Below are 16,351 nucleotides of genomic sequence, written 5' to 3'. Positions count from 1 at the left end.
CTCCTATCCTACATTCTTAAGTGACATTCTTAAGTACATTTGACAGCACTGTGTTAGCTGGTTATTCAGCTTGTTTCTGTCTTGGTGAGTGTGAGTAAGACACAACAGATGAAGTGAAGGAGCCAGAACTCTCCTCTCTAGTCTAAGCCTTGTCATCTGAGAGAACTCAGGCTGAGAAGTGGGGTTAGGGGATTTTAAATTCTGCACAGTGATCCTCTAATGATCCTCTTTACATCATTCACATACACACTGTGAGAGTCCATAGTACAAGTCATTTAGTAATTTTGCAGTGGACACCAGACATTCTGGTGAGCACTGCTTGAGCATTTGAATGGGACTCTTTTATTCACCAACACCAGAGACAATCGCAAATAGCAGAACAAAGCAAAAGTTGTTTATTATTATTATTATTATTATTATTATTATTATTATTATTATTATTATTATGTTCTGTTGCTTTGCTCTTTTGATTTTAAAAGCAGTCTTCTTTTTCATATTTATCACAATACCATGTTGCTTAATCTCATTCTTGTTTGGGAAAGTTAATGGATAATCACTCATCAAATACACTTGTATACAAGTCCCTGCTAATGCTGTCCATAGCTGAGACTGAGTAAGGGTCAGGACACACGTTAGCAATGCCATTTATCACTGCCTGTATTTTAACTTCTGCCTTGTTCTTTTCTATTGGTAGAGGTAAGTGTTGCAATTATAAAATATAAAATATATATATATATATTTAAAAAGATTTGTGGTGTTATAATGGCTTGTAGGAGTATTCCATGTACTGTTTTTGGTTTGTTGATGACACCACACCCTTGATTATATGAATGTGTTTTCAAAAAGCTTAGATAATATTAAATATAATTATCTATGGAGAATAAAGAAAATAGTATGGCACCTGAAAAGATCATTATTTTAGTAAAATATCATAACGTGTAACCTTTAAAAAAACTGTCACGCTTAAACTGAACAAATCCTCTAAACTTTCAGTTCCTTAAAAGCTTTTATCTTATCTTTGTTTTCTTTCATTCTCATATATCAAAAAGTAATAAACACTGTGCAGAAAAAGTTCTGAAACAAATAAACAGAATAAGACTTTGTTTCCTCAGTGTGTGCACAAGATGACTATGACTACTACTATGACGCTAAAAGCTGTGCCTTGTCGGAATCCATTACTGGGGGTACAGTGAAATACTCCAATGGAGGCGCAGTGGGGAGTGAGGTGACGTATCAGTGTAAAGATGGCTTTAAACCTTATCCAGTCTTCAAGAAGGTCTGCAGTTCTAATGGAGAATGGGAGCCGAAAGTAGCCAGGGTGAAATGTGAAGGTCAGACTAGCACCTTCAACTTTATCTCCCCCTTTCTAATGCTCATTACTGAATTCCTTCATTTCGATTATACAATTCAATTTCAAGCTATGCAATCTATAGCTTGGTTTTGATGATTGATTATTTTAGAGGAAGGTGATTATGAAGATTATGAGGAACCTCAGAAGAACTGCTCTTTGGCACAGTTCATAAAGGGAGGCCGAGTGTCCTACTCCAAAGAAGGCTTGGAAGGCAGTATGCTGACATATCACTGCGAGGCTGGATTCTACCCTTTTCCAACCAAGTTGAGAGTTTGTGAATCCAGTGGGGAGTGGTCGACCATGGTGCTTCCCAATGGCAAGGCAGTGTCCACTGCCACATGCAAAGGTAAACCTCAAAACAGATCACTCACAGTTTTAGCAAGTGACAGTTTGAAAATCTATCATGATGATATGTGTTTCTCTCTCTTTTACACTGTTAGAGGTTCTTTGCCCTGCACAACTACAACTGGACAATGGGGAGTTCCGACCACGGAAGCAATGGTTCAAGGTTGGTGAAGGGCAGGCTTTCTCATGCAGGGAGGGGTACACCCTACTTGGCTCAGCCTGGCGGAACTGCACTGAATGGGGGCATTGGACTGGAACCACACCAGTGTGTGATGACCAAAGTAAGCATCCATCAGCCCTAATGATAGAAAAAAATGTAGCAGCTACAATTAGTTAGATATTGTTTTTGTTGTTTTCCTATAGACATTAGGAAAGTTAGAAACCATCAAGCTGCTGTTTACTTACTTACTTGTTTACTCTACACACATATAATGAATCCAATAGATCCAATCTGCAAGCAGGTATTGGCTGTGCACAGACATGAGCTTAAACTATTAGTTGCTTAAAAACTGACATATAGTCATTGAGTTGTAATGAGCCTTACACCAGAGATTAATAATAAACAAGTTCATTTCTATAGCAATTTTCATTTTGAAAACTCTAAAAATAATGTGAAGGTGTACTACAATGTCAGGCAATGTTAGGCACATGGAGGCTGGATACAAGTGCAGGGGGGATTTAGTTAGCAGTAGAGGGAGGCCAATACTAAGATCAGTAGTGGCAGAGTGGGGACTACAGGGATTGGTAAAGACGTAGAAGCAGCACAGGGCAGGAGTCAGACACCAGGCTAACAAAGTAATATAGAGAAGGCTAATACTGTCAATAGGCAATATGCAGGCAGGTGGTCAGAGAACATACATAGTAGCAGCGCAAGGAGCAGGAGAGGCTAGACTGAGCTGTGAGGCTAAGAATCAGCAAAGTAGACGTGAATCAGCAGTGTTTCAGTACAGTTAGTAATCAGCTCAGGAGAAGGCAGAGACAGAAGATGATGAGCGGTAGTCCGGGGACCCAGACAGCGGAAGTGAGACAGAGTACTGAGATATATATAAATTAACAAAGTTTGCATGAACAAAACATTAATTACATCATCAAAATCATGAAATATCAAATTGAATAAAATAAAAAGGCCTAATAAACTACACATAGTCCAAGCCTAACAACTAAGTCTTTAATCTGGATTTTAAATTGCCTATAGTGTAGATTATTGACAAACCTGTTACCGATCTGTCCAACCGGTGCTCTGCAGATGTAGAATCTGTGAGTATAGAGGGCTTTTCTGAATTCTAGAGAAGTAAGGGAATGACCTAACTATTTCTGACTATCTCCTTGCCGTCTCCAGCTGATGACTGCAAGAACCCGGTTACACCACCTGGAGCCATGCGCTCTGGAGAACGCTTCCGCATCGGTGATACGGTGAAATACAGCTGCCAGGCTGGCCTGGATCTACTAGGGCCTGATGTCAGAGTGTGTCTAGATGCAAGAGAATGGAGTGGACCATCACCACGCTGCCAGGGTAAACCCAAAAGCTTTTTTTCTTCTTGTTCCACAGCATTCAATTTCTTCAGTAGGTGTAAGAAACAAGTGTGTATGTTTGCAGGTGCACTGTAAGTATACACTCCTATAATGTATGCTTTACCAAGACAGTGGTAACTCAGTTGTTAAGGTTCTTCACTTATAATCAGAAGGTTGCTGGTTCAAGCTCCACCACAGCCAAGTTGCCGGTGATGAGCAAGACCCTTAATGAGGGTTATGGCTCAACTGCTCAATTCAGTCATTAATTGTCAGTTTCTTTGGATAAAAGCATCAACTAAATGGTGTAAACATCAAGATGACAGAATGCAGCATATACCCACCCCATTAAAAACACATTTAGTTTATAGAACTACTGAGACAAATAGTTAAAATTACTTGTGGAAATACATATAGATGAGACATGCAGTTGAAAGCAACATCTTTTTAAAGTTGTAGGCATGTCTTAAAAATCTGACTCAAGAAAGCAAAAGCTCTAAATGGCGAATTGTCTCCCTAGCCCATCACACATTTGATCTACCTGCTGCTGCAGCTCAGGCCATGAGTGGATCTCTGTCTGCTTTAATGGACGTTTCATCCCCTGAGTTTAAAAAGAAAGGTAATATATATATATATTAAAAAATTCGTTAAATTAATGAAATGCTGTGTTCTTCTAATCGCAGTATGGGCAAGATAATCCAAAACAGTCATAATCAGTAAGATTATTTTTAAAAGTAGCAAGCTGATACATTAGAAACAGTAAATAACATCTAGCTTGATGGCAATAACAAGATTCAGTCACAGATACGCACTACTGAACAGGAGTGTTATTCGACAATGTCCTTTTTGGCAAGAATACTGCCAGCCATCTGAACTTCGACTAAATATAACTTTAAATGTAATTTTAGGTACTTTGGTTTCATCAGATTATTGAACAATGAGAATTGCTCTTAAATAAATCAATAAAGGGAATCTTAAAAATAAATATGATATTCAATTAGAGACTCCTGAAAATATTAAGTCAATACAGTAATATAACTATAGAAATATAGTTTAAATTAAATTATTACAATAAATGATCATTATTATAGCAAATTATTATAGATGTCACAGGCCTGTCATTGATGGCTTGAAAGCCGTAAGTCAGTTTTGCTAATGTGTGGTCAATATAACTGTTCCAGAACTCTGTAGTGTTTCATGTTCGCATCTCCTCATATTCTTTAACATGCTCAGAACCGTCTTCCTCCTTCTGTTACTACTGTTGCACAAATCATTATGTAATCACTGACCTGTTGTCCATTTACAAAAATGAATGGAATGCCCAGATCCAGGCTATGGGAGAACTCTGAGAGTGGCAGACGGTCGTCTCAACATTTTTATCCTACTCGACACCTCTGGAAGCATTTCAGAGTACCACTTTGAGAAGGCCAAACAGGCCACTGCTAACCTTATACAAAAGGTTTGTACTGATGGATAGTAAATGATTCCTCTATTGTTACACTGAAGCTCCTTATCTAATGGCGATTCCAACCTGATTTTATTGGGCATATAGATTTATGATCTAAGGACTGATTCTAAGAGCAAACATTCACTAGGGTACAGGGAGAAGAGCAGCAAGCTATCATAGCACCACTTTCAAAAGCATCATAGTGTTAAGACCATCTTAAATGAGAGTGAGTGTTCAGCATGATACTTGCTCTACCATTCAACAATGATCTTTGTGTTGAGATTCTTTAGGGAAACCTAACCCAGAGCATGACGTAAAGAGTGCTTGAGATATTTTGTGAATTTTGCAGTGTCTGTCAATGGTGCTTGGTGCTCGTAACAAACGAAATGAAAATGCACACACACACACACACATTTGTCATATTTTGACAAATATGACCAGTCAAATGGCACTAAAGAAAGAACAGGAGTTCTTTACTGTTAGTTAACCTTTACGACAGATTTTCTTTTAAATTACAAGCATAAAGATAATAAAAAAAACAAACATTTAAAAAATGTTTAGATAAAAGGTAGGATATACCCACAGTGGTTAATACATTAGAAAATAATGCAAAAAACAAAACTATTTGAATCTAAATATGAATCCACCATTACATTTGCACTACCTATATTACATGAAGTGTATAGTTCTTAAATTCTTTTCTATTGATTTATTAGTCATACAAAGTGTAAGTATTTGTTTTCTCCATCTTTTCATATCACATTTTACATATTCTCCTCTTCCTAACATCTCAACTTCATCTCGTGTTTAGAAGTTAATGTTTCCATTTTCATGTTTTGTGTTTGTTTTGCAGTTAGGCAGCTATGATGTCATCATGAAGTTTGACATAATTTCCTATGCCAGTGAACCCCAAGACATTATAACCATTACAAACTCCAACAGTGACAATATTGATTTTGTCTTGAATAAATTGATGGAGTTCAAATACACAAGTATGTTTCTTTTCTTACTGAGTATTTTTATGATAAGCTTCCACACATTGTTTTAACATATCACTTACATTTTTGCACAGGACATGGGAAGAAAACTGGCACCAATCTGTTTAAAGCCATTTCTGAAGTATATGGCAGACTTGCTTTCCTCAAGGTAAACAAGGAAAGTCACTTCAATGAGACTCAGAATGTCATTCTCATTGAAACTGATGGTAAGGAAGAGCTAACACATCATTACACCCTTCTCAGACATTTTTGCTTCGCTGCTAGCAAAAACTGAAGCAAATCACTATCACTATCTGATGTATTATGTCAGAAAATGAATATTAATATTATGATTATTATTGTTGTTGTCTTAGAAATGTACAAAATATTTTAGATATTTTTATACAAATTATTATTATACATTATTATTACCCATTTAGGTTTTTCCAACATGGGAGCCAACCCACAATATGCCCTGAATCGGATCCGAGACCTCTTTGGCTACAAAAGCCCATCCATAGACCACACAGGAGAGGAGCTCCTTGGTTAGTTCCCTGACAGTTTACACTTATACCACTAATAGACGGTGATTTGGGTAGCTTGGAATTTCTACCTTAAAGCATTCCTGGTCACATATAAAACCAATGGGTGCTGTTATTCTTCAGTTTCAGTCCCAAAAAGCTCACTGCACTGGGTTTTGGTTTTCCACATCTGAATCTATTTAATAGCAAGTTAACAAGGCCATCATTAGCTGAATCAGATGTGGCAATAATAATCAGTTTTTTTTTTATTGGAATTGCAGAATCCATGCATATGGAATCAAATTTTTTTCATAGATAATTGTATGACAAGCTGTTATTTTAAATACTAGTAGACTGTACAGAGAGGGCTGATGTTTAAAGTCTCATTCCCATTTACTATGAGTTGTGATTATACAGCTCAGATAATAGTCCACCATACTACACTTGCTATTTAAAACTAAATGCAGGTACACATATGCACTAACTTGCCTTTTGGGCAATAATAATAAACCATATTTCATGGTTTATAAAATAAGATTAATATGCAACTTTATGAAATATGGTTTAAAGTATGGCTTTGTTGGTATTCTTTTTTAAAATCTGGTAAACATATCAAGAATAATCTGCACTTGTCTGCAATGCAAATTACTCATGTGACCCATGCTTTCACTCTCAAAGAGGCATCTGAGGCTATGGTTAAAATGGCAGAAAATGCCACAGTGCTGTGCTATCTACACAGGAAGCATAACCAAGTCTGCAGACTAGCTGCTACAAGAGTAGATCTTGTGGTGCAGTGTCACACTGCTACTACATCCTTGTAGTTTTCTATCAACTGACTGTAAACTACAGTAAAATAGGGCAACTCTGACATTTTAGCAAACAACCAGAAGGTGATATGTTGATGTAATATGTTGTGACTTTTGGGGTGAAATGGCTCTTTCAGTAAGAATCTCAATGAAGCTGATATATAAACTGTCAGAACCTTATGCTGGCAAACACTGGGATTTTGTTGTTCCTGAATTAATTTATAGTGCATAGAAAAATGAAGCATCCAGAATAGATTTGCAATAATGGTTCAGGGTGTTTTTGATGTAAGAATGTTTCAGTTGAGCAAACCTGTTGTGCATTTGTATGTGCATTGTCCTAGATGTATATGTGTTTGGCATTGGGGAAAATGTGAAGAGGAATGAGCTGAAAACAATTGCTTCTAGTAAAAACAGAGAGCAGCACCTGTTTCTACTGAGCAGCTACACAGACCTTGGAGAAGTGTTCAACAATATGATCAGTGAGTAACCACTCATAGAAGCCTATTCCGATGCTGTTTGAATACCTTTATTATGTGCAATTATTTTGTAATGAATGCAGCTGCCTGTAAAGGAGATGACAGATAAATGAAGCAGGTGGAAAGGAGGATAGGAGAAAAATACATACATATATACACAACCATATACATTGTACATTGTGTATATAAACATAATATACATATATTGTACATACATTGTTAATATATTTTTGTACATATATAGAATATCTATATTCCTATATGCACCCCTGTTTTCTTTCCTCAGTTTGGACAGAGCACTCTCAACCATTTCACTGCGAGTTATACCGTGTATGACTATGTATGTGACAAATGAACCAAACTTGAAATGTTAGGATTTTACAACTTCACACTTTCTAAAACTATACAAACACAAAAGTGTCAGGCACATGTAGTCTACAGTCAAGACTGTAAGGATTTCTGTCTTCGGGCAGTTTAAAATACCATCTCTTGTTTCCACCAAGCTAGTCTAAATCAAGAGTCCTTAAATAGGAATGGGGAACAGATGGGAGAGGTTAGCCATTCACCTGCTGTCTGCACCAAACCTTTAATACCATGAGTTGCTGTTTTTTCCTTTTTAATTTGATCCAATTTTTCTCTTAACTTTAGCCGTTAAGACAATACCCAACCACCAATTAGCTAGTTTTCCTGTCATACAACAGCTACCAACCGTGGAGGGTGCAGTGAACACATGCATCCTCTGAGACTTGTGAAGCCAAGCACATCTTCACAGGATGCTGTCCACACTAAGACACGGCAGATGAACATGCTCTGAGAAAAGCACTAAAGGCCCTCATGAGAAGGCTTGAGTACACAGATTGGCTAGTGTTGCTGTAATTGACAAGGCATGGTGTCACTCCATCTCACCCACCCAGAGTAGCACCAATTTTGCTCTCTTATACTCCCAGCCACAGAAGGCTGTGACAACTTCAGCGCTAGACCCAGCAAGCTCATGATGACAAACTGAACACTTTTTTGTTGCACTACTGAGGAGCTCATAAGGTTCCTTTGATCGCATTAAAATCTGGCAGCGTTTTTTAAATTTTTTTACATAAACATACCTGCACTTGGTGGGCCTAAAAGTACATAGGATATGTACATGAACAACTAGAAAATCAATTAACTGCATCACACTGATGTTACTAAAATCTTCAGTGCCTCATGAATGTGCACTTAGAATGAAAGGTCCTGTCCTGAATATACAGGCTGCACCTCATAACACATCACTTGCCTCATGTCCAGATGATTCTGCTGTGATCAAGTGTGGAGTAGCCCAGGAAGTCGTCCACGCAAGGGTTGATAACTTGGATACTGGGCCACCTGCACACACCAGGCCCTGGCATGTCACCATTACTTGGGTAAGCACACATGGCGCATGACATTTGCCAGGCTCATGGAATGGGCCTAGCGACAAAACTTTCACTAACATTTGTTGTTTAAACAGAGTGCTCCGACTTAAGAATCTTTCCTGTTCAACCAGAGAGCCAAGCCATGCCAGGGCTCCATTTTGACTGAGAACTGGGTGATCACAGCTGCACATTGCCTGATAAAGCTGAATAATGGGACAGTAGAAACCGCCGCTCCCAGGGATGTAACCATTAAGCACGGTCTGAATCCTTCAGTTCTTTACTGGTGGCAGTGCACGCCGCTTAACTAACCTTTGGCAATCATTAGTTATATTGTGGAGTGTCAATTATTTTATCCTCTGTATTGCACATCTTGGTATCAGTTGACAGGCTTCAGATTTAAACTGAAGATAGATAAATGTTTGTTCCTAGCATGAAAAAGCTTCAGTTCACAGTGTATGCAGTGCATTAGGCCTTTGTTTGCAAACTATCATCCAATTTTGGTTTGTGTTTCCATTCCAAATCCATTGCCACCACCTCCTCTGCTGTTTGAAAGCTCCTAATTTTCCTTATGCCACTGATTTTGCCAGTCTGTTTTAAAAGGATGTGACGTTAAATCACACATTCTAATAACGCAGAGCCTGTCTCGCTCCTGCTTTAGGCGCTGGCACAGTGGGGACCTCTTTCCTAACCCTTCATCCACAGTTCGACATCAAGGGGCTCAAGGACAAGAACGTGAACGAGTTTTATGATTACGACGTCGCACTGGTTCGTGTGAACGGCATTGAATTGTCCTCTAAGGCAAGGTGAGCGAGAATGCAGAAAGTAGAGACACTACAGAAATTCTCAACAAATGTTTAAGAATTTAACATATATACTCTATTTGGAGCTACATTTCAAACCACAGTTTAACTGTCACATTTAATGGTAAGTATATTGTGTTTTTACAGTGTTGGTTTTATATTATTTGATATCTCAAACAGGCCCATCTGCTTGCCATGTACAAAGGCTTCAAATCGAGCTCTCAGAATGAGTCCTGATTCGACCTGCAAACAACATGGTGAGAATTTATGAAATCACAGTGACATGCTGTTAAAATATTGTGACAGATGTGATTGTCTATGACATGGAAATATTAAAGTGTTGGTGTCTGTGCATGAACAGAAAGCTCTCTCTTCCATCTGAAGGAGACCCAAGCCTACTTTATACAGCAGGGGAAAAATCGCAAGCAGACGCATATCCACACTGGTGAAAAGGTGAAATATTTGCAATTGTCTGTTCAAAAAGAAAGGAATATTGTCTAAGAGCGCCTTTCTCACCATTTCAGTAAATATTCATGTGTTTATAGAGAGCTGACTGCATTGAGCAGTACGGACCTGCTTTGTCTTCCAACAAGCTAGTGTCTCTGACTGATGTGGTCACTGACAGGTTCTTGTGTACAGGAGGATCTGCAGCACACAGGGATGGCCTTACCTGCAAAGGTTTTTTTAAAAAAAGACCAAAACAAAGACACCCTTGCTCACACCCACACAAAAACACACTCTGTGTGTATGTATGTGCATGAACACGTCAGTGATGTATTGCAATCTCCTTCAGGCGATTCTGGTGGTTCGCTCTTCCTGCGCAAGGGGATGCGGTATTTCCAAGTTAGTGATTTGATTCAGATATTTGAAACTTTAAGCATGGCACTGGTTAAAAAGCAAAGAGGAACATGAATAGTGACCTATAAATTCCAAAAGGAATTCCAAGAGGAATTTATAGAGCCTGTGTGCATTTTCCAATGACTTCTGCTGCCATGGTTATTTTGTTGCTTCAGTTTGCATCAGGCTAGCACTGATTCTGCTATGCCCTAGGTGGGAGTCGTGAGCTGGGGCACCAAACTGTTGTGCGACTCCAGCACGAAGCACATTCCTGAACCTCCGGAGGACGGCCGTGACTTCCACATCAGCCTGTTCTCCATTATGCCCTGGCTTAAAGAGCATCTGGCTCCAGAGTTGGACTTTCTGCCCCTGGAAAGATGAAGGAATAAAATGAATATAATGGTAAAAGGAAAAAAATATATATAGAACATATTTTGGTATTGAAGTAGATTTTAGAATAAAAACATCTCTGCATGAGATTAACTTCATAATGACATTGTGACCATGTAATAAATATTGTGCTTAGTAATTTGTTGTGCTTAGTAATGAGTTATTACTCACAACTATTAAACCTATTAGATACACTTATATTGTTTCTAGTGTGCTCACTAGCAATTCGTGAAGGTTGAATTAATGTTGAAGCATACAGAAAGGTTTGCTCAAACTGAGGTACATTTGTTACACAATTTGGCCTGCTTCATACGTCACACTGGTAGATTTCCAAATCTCACTTCATTTGTGTCATATACACCAGGTAACTTCAGATATAGCTAATTTGCTCTGGCTGGTGTCCCTTAGTGAATGAATTAATCACCATTCTGTAGAGAGCTACACATTCATCACTTTTCCTGATTCACATGGCTCTGGTACAAGGAGCAGGTCATTAAGAAAACACGGAGAAGAGTGTTTTTTTTTTTTTTTATAATATATAGTTTTTATTTCAGTTTCATTTATACTTTTTTGGGCAGAATGTTGCATTAGGGGCTGGGTGGAGCATCCTCTGACAGATGTAGACAGAACATCTGTTTGTCCAATAAAATCCAGAACAGTCTGGGTAACTTCATATGTTTCAATGCCACCAGTACAAAAACACAATAACAGACCACCAGTCAGTTGAAATAAAACAAGCCTAGCATGTCACATTAAAAAATAATATTAAACCAATATTATTGTGTTTAAGACAGCAGCCTTAAAGGAATATTCTGGGCTAATTGTAACAATCTGTATACTGCACTTAAAGCCAACTCTACTACAGCAGACTAAAATCTGATGCATCTTGGTGTACTTACAACAGAATGCAAAACGATGTAGGATCAATCTAAAATATACTTGCCACGGCACAAAGCAGCCCCCTCCCACCCCCCGCCAAAAAAAATACAAAACTAAATAACTCCCTTTCAAAACGGCATCAGTAACGCTTCCTACAAGCACAGATCCTACAAGTGCTTGGATGAGATTTCTGTTTGTGTGAAGTCTTTCAACACCAGAGCAAAACAGTAAATGTGGAAATTCTCAGTACATGCTTAAGGATGGCCATTTAAAAAATTTAGCGAAGACACCAGTATATTTTTTTTGTCTCCAATAACTATACCACTTCCTAGATTTAAGGTAGATTAAGTCATGATTAGCCTAGAATATCCCTTTAAATGTGTGGAGAAAAAACAAACAAACCAAAAAACTACTCATGAAATTTAGGAGCAGATAAATCATTGCATGCCTTATCCTTGGACAGTATCTGGCAATCGACACTTTCCTTTATGACAATTTGAATTAGACTAAGCGAGACTGAGCTTGCAGCCCCCTGGCTGGCATTCACCACTGACTGACTGACTGACTGGTCAAGACAACTCTGAAGGAAACCAGTGGAAAGTACAGTAAAGGAGAACAGTTTAAAGGCTTGTAATCACTTCAAGTTTCCATTTGCTTTTGCTATTTAAATATAACCATATACATGTGTATGAAGTATTTCTGTAAGTCTATTTCACTCTGTAGATATTTAAGGGGTTAAAAAAAAAGCATAAACCTCTCTTAGCAAATATGACACAGAGAAAGAAATCGTACATATTCACTAATGTTTCACGGGAGCCCCTCCACCCCCTCCCCACAAAGACAAGCAAGTGCAGCCTCTCTCTGATGGGGCTTTCAATAACCAGAGCTACAGCGGCAGGACGGCAAGAGAAGAGATGTGGCGATGCGGAGACGGGGCAGTAAGGAAATGGGCTGGTACAGAGACAGGGGCAGTACAGCTCCCCAGTGCTGACAGAAACGCGTTTTAAGGTGGACGGAGAGGCCAGAAACCTCTACAACTTCAAGAGTGGAAAGGTATTGCAGTTAAGCAATCCCAGCCCATGTGTATGCCGTGCAAACAATGGCAGGAAGCCCAAGAGCTTTGAGTGATGAAACAACACTGCCAATACTGTACTAGCTGGGGGTCGAGGCTATGTAAAACAGGCAGAGAGGGCTCAGTGGCACAGTGAAAACCTAACTCCTCCTAGTGCGGCTAGACCTCAAAGTTTAATCAATTACACTTTGCATTAATCTTCTGAGAAATGAATTCACTTAAAAGGGGTAGTTGGTGTGAAGGCGTCAGCAGCTTTGAATCATAAAATTTGCTTTGGAGAACAGGTAGCAGTGGGTGTTGACATTCTCTTTTTTCCAACCATGGGAGAGCAAAGACTGAAGAGTCAATGCACTTCTTGAAAGCGAAAGCCACTGAAGGGCGGTTCAACCAAAAAGGCTCGTCTTAGTGAACTGGTCCTCAGTATTACAGACATGCATCAGCAATTCTCCTTTAGTGGTTTTCCAAAAAAAAAACAAAACTTTGTAATGTGTTTAATCACCTCAGCAGACTAGACATCGTAAAACATTCAAAACATGAGCCGAAGATCAAACATTTCACAGGCACACATACCCAAACCATGACAAACACATTCATTCACACACACACACACACAAACTAAGCATTTTAGAGCATACCAGACACCTTTTGACCAATGTGTGAGTAGAAAAAGCAGTGAGATTCTACATATGCATATACAACATGGAAAATGAAGGCACCCCCCCAACAAGCAAAAAAACCCCAAACAAACAAACAAAAAAAACCCCTACAACCATAAAAATATTCTTTGGCAAAAAGCAGTTAAAAATAACTGTGTCATTTCAACTTTGTCAATGTCAGAATAATGATAATACACACAGGTTGGATGAAACTAAAAGTGGCTACCCATATCATAAAGCAGCTCCCAGTTGCCTCAGTGCTAGGTCACAATGATGAACAAAGCTTGAATCCTGATGATACCTTCTTCCTGTGGGCTCCCAGATGGAGCTCAGCATTTCTGCTTCCTAATGCTTCCTGTGAGGTCACTCTAGACTGAATGGCACTTACTGTGAGGTCACAGAGGGATCCAAATATTTCCTGTGAGGTCAGAGAGAGCCAGAAGTACTCCCTCTGACATCACAGTGGTGGTGTTTTTTTTTTGTTGTTTTTCCTTTCTTCACCTCCCCCCCCCTTTCTGGGTACTGAGGCTTGTCCAGGATTGCTGTAAACATGGCACACACACACACACACACACACACACACACACACACACACACACACACACACACACACACACACACACACACACACACACACACACACACACACACACACACACACACACACACACACACACACACTCTCCCTCTCTCTCTCACAAAAAAACAAAACAAAAAACAAACCCAAATCAAGCAAACAAATAAAACAAGCGTGGGAATGAATGGTTCCTCTTCCTCACTGGAGCCCCCAACATGTTCAAGTGCAGCTAATAATAAATAAGACAGCTGGCCATGGGCTCTGGGGGCTGCACAGAAGGGGAGCGAGAAATCAGTCGGTTCCAACGCTGGACATGGTGAACGTTAGCCGGCATACTGCCGTGCGTCGCCCAGCCTCTGGGCTAAACTGTCCAAACCCACTTCCAATCCAGCAACGTGTCATTCCATAAAAGGAGAAAAGAAAAAGAAAGGAAACACGGTCCAGTGCTTGGGAGAGGGCACAGTTCATCCGTCCATCTCTGACTGGTCAAAGAGAAAGGCAGTCAGTGGGGGTCTCCTCACCACATTCCTGTCCTTACCAAACCTCGCAGCGGTGGCCCGAGTTCATGGGTGAGCCCAGCGGGCACTGAAAATGCTCGGCGAAGTCGGGCGAGTTGGACAGCGTGCCGATGACGCGGTATTTGGGTGGGCTGTGCGGGTCCGTCATCAGGCCCTCATGAGCGCTTTCTGGTGTCCGTACGGAGCACCACACCTGCAGAGAGGTGTCCAACAGGTACTGAGAATCCACCGACATCAGGACACTTCTGGCTATGACATTGTTCCCCTCATCTTCTAAACCACACATACAAGAATCTCTTTTCCATGCTGGAATTCTCACCATGCTGTGTGAATGTTAAACTGATGGCAAAACAATCTCCATCATTTCATATTCAGAGATATTATAATCTCCTACATCAATATCTAATCTCTGGTGGCCAGTGATTTCTGGGAGCCTACCTGTGCAAAGCCCACAAAGAAGAGCTGGTCATTGGTCAGGTTGAGTGCTGGCAGTCGTTTCTCCTCCCCATTTGTCTTTACCCAGGACCTGTATGCCTGCAAACACATGAAACTTGCTTCACCTCAATTCATTACAAAAATCACTTATTACCAAACACACACACACACACACACACACACGTTAATATTTCAGAAATATTACAGAACGAATGGTAAATATGCTTTCACTTGGTCATTTAATATATGTTGAAGCTAAATTTTGTTTTCAATTGTAAACTTCTGCTCCAAATTTATTAACTGCAGAGGAAAAAATTCTTTTTTTGTTTAAAAATTTCTAAAAGAAAAATGTGCATTTTTTTTGCAGTTTCTACAATTAAGATTTTTTTCCCCCAAAAATGTAGTTACAAATATGATAAAATTGAATCATGAATCCAATATTGCAAATTGTATCAAATCATGAGTAGAGTGCATCGTTACACCCCTATTATATATTATACTATACTGTACTATAAGCTGTGAAAATACTACTGAGTAAATAAAGTACAAATACGTTACCCGCTATTAAATATCTAAAAATTCCAAAGATTTCTGTTATTAAAATTGTTAGTTACATAGTCTATAAATAGTCAATGATGATCACAATCATGAGATTTTCTTTACTGATGACAGTTTTTTACATAGAAGATAAACAGAGACAAAAAACTGTACATGATAAGCCGCCTTTAGGCCTCCGTTGTCTGCGATGTTCTCTCCCAGGGTTTGTTTGCCATTTATGTGTTCTCCATTGATTGTGTACTGAGTGTACTGGTCCACCATGCATTCAGTGCGATTCTTAAATGCATCCACAGAGGAATTCTGCCACCATGGTCTAAGGTTCCCGTCCTTGTCATACTCCCGGCCTGTGCAGCGGGAAACCAAAATATTAGCAACTATTGCGCATGAGTATGTGTGGGTGTGTACACATGTGCACGATTGCATTTACTCACCCTGATCGTCAAAAGCATGAGTAAGCTCATGTCCCATGACCACACCGATCCCGCCGAAGTTCAGCGCTCTGTGACACAGAAGACGACACACTTGTGTGTCAACAACTCACAGGGACATACCCTCGCCTGAGCTTAAAGGAACAGTTTGCCAACAGCTCCCCTGCCCTTTCCCTAAAGATCTAGCAATACAATTACAGAAAATATTCACAGACTTCCATTACTTGTTGGCCCAAATCACCTCATTGCTTGAGTGCAAATATAAAGAAGCCAACACTGGATATCAAAGAAGTTTGGGCTACTCACTTAGGGTGGTCCCGAGCATAGAAGGGTGCCTGCAGGATCCCAGCAGGAAAAACAATGCCGTTCTTGGTGGGCATG

General features: G+C 39.5%; 2 protein-coding genes across 5 annotated transcripts in view; one reads left to right on the top strand and one right to left on the bottom strand.

Annotated features, from left to right (window-relative positions):
- The first annotated feature begins 540 nt into the window (after nucleotides 1-540).
- si:ch1073-280e3.1 (complement factor B) lies at nucleotides 541-11,045 on the top strand. The gene is made up of 19 exons (XM_027005802.3): nucleotides 541-696; nucleotides 1,113-1,331; nucleotides 1,461-1,697; nucleotides 1,792-1,977; nucleotides 3,036-3,209; nucleotides 3,726-3,824; nucleotides 4,531-4,664; nucleotides 5,506-5,644; nucleotides 5,725-5,856; nucleotides 6,070-6,174; nucleotides 7,298-7,435; nucleotides 8,714-8,829; nucleotides 8,952-9,078; nucleotides 9,479-9,623; nucleotides 9,801-9,877; nucleotides 9,982-10,073; nucleotides 10,166-10,298; nucleotides 10,414-10,463; nucleotides 10,671-11,045. Exons 1-19 carry the CDS (start codon nucleotides 639-641, stop codon nucleotides 10,836-10,838), a joined length of 2,529 nt encoding a protein of 842 aa, XP_026861603.2. The 5' UTR covers nucleotides 541-638; the 3' UTR covers nucleotides 10,839-11,045.
- A 2,989-nt stretch (nucleotides 11,046-14,034) lies between these two features.
- ece2b (endothelin converting enzyme 2b) overlaps nucleotides 14,035-16,351 on the bottom strand; it is a 33,337-nt gene continuing 31,020 nt past the window's right edge. For all 4 annotated transcript variants that reach the window (XM_027005744.3, XM_035533930.2, XM_027005746.3 and 1 more), the window contains 5 exons: nucleotides 16,277-16,351; nucleotides 15,974-16,041; nucleotides 15,696-15,886; nucleotides 14,988-15,083; nucleotides 14,035-14,742 (listed from right to left, as the gene is read on the bottom strand). The exon at nucleotides 16,277-16,351 is cut by the window's right edge and continues 36 nt beyond it. In XM_027005744.3, coding sequence (XP_026861545.2) covers nucleotides 14,566-14,742; nucleotides 14,988-15,083; nucleotides 15,696-15,886; nucleotides 15,974-16,041; nucleotides 16,277-16,351 — 607 coding nt within the window. In that variant the 3' untranslated portion in view covers nucleotides 14,035-14,565. The remainder of the gene's footprint in view (nucleotides 14,743-14,987; nucleotides 15,084-15,695; nucleotides 15,887-15,973; nucleotides 16,042-16,276) is intronic.

Source organism: Electrophorus electricus, chromosome 17 (genome assembly GCF_041902795.1).
Source record: "Electrophorus electricus isolate QZ-2024a chromosome 17, ASM4190279v1, whole genome shotgun sequence".
Lineage (NCBI taxonomy): Eukaryota > Metazoa > Chordata > Actinopteri > Gymnotiformes > Gymnotidae > Electrophorus > Electrophorus electricus.
This window is presented reverse-complemented; position numbering and strand designations above follow the sequence as displayed.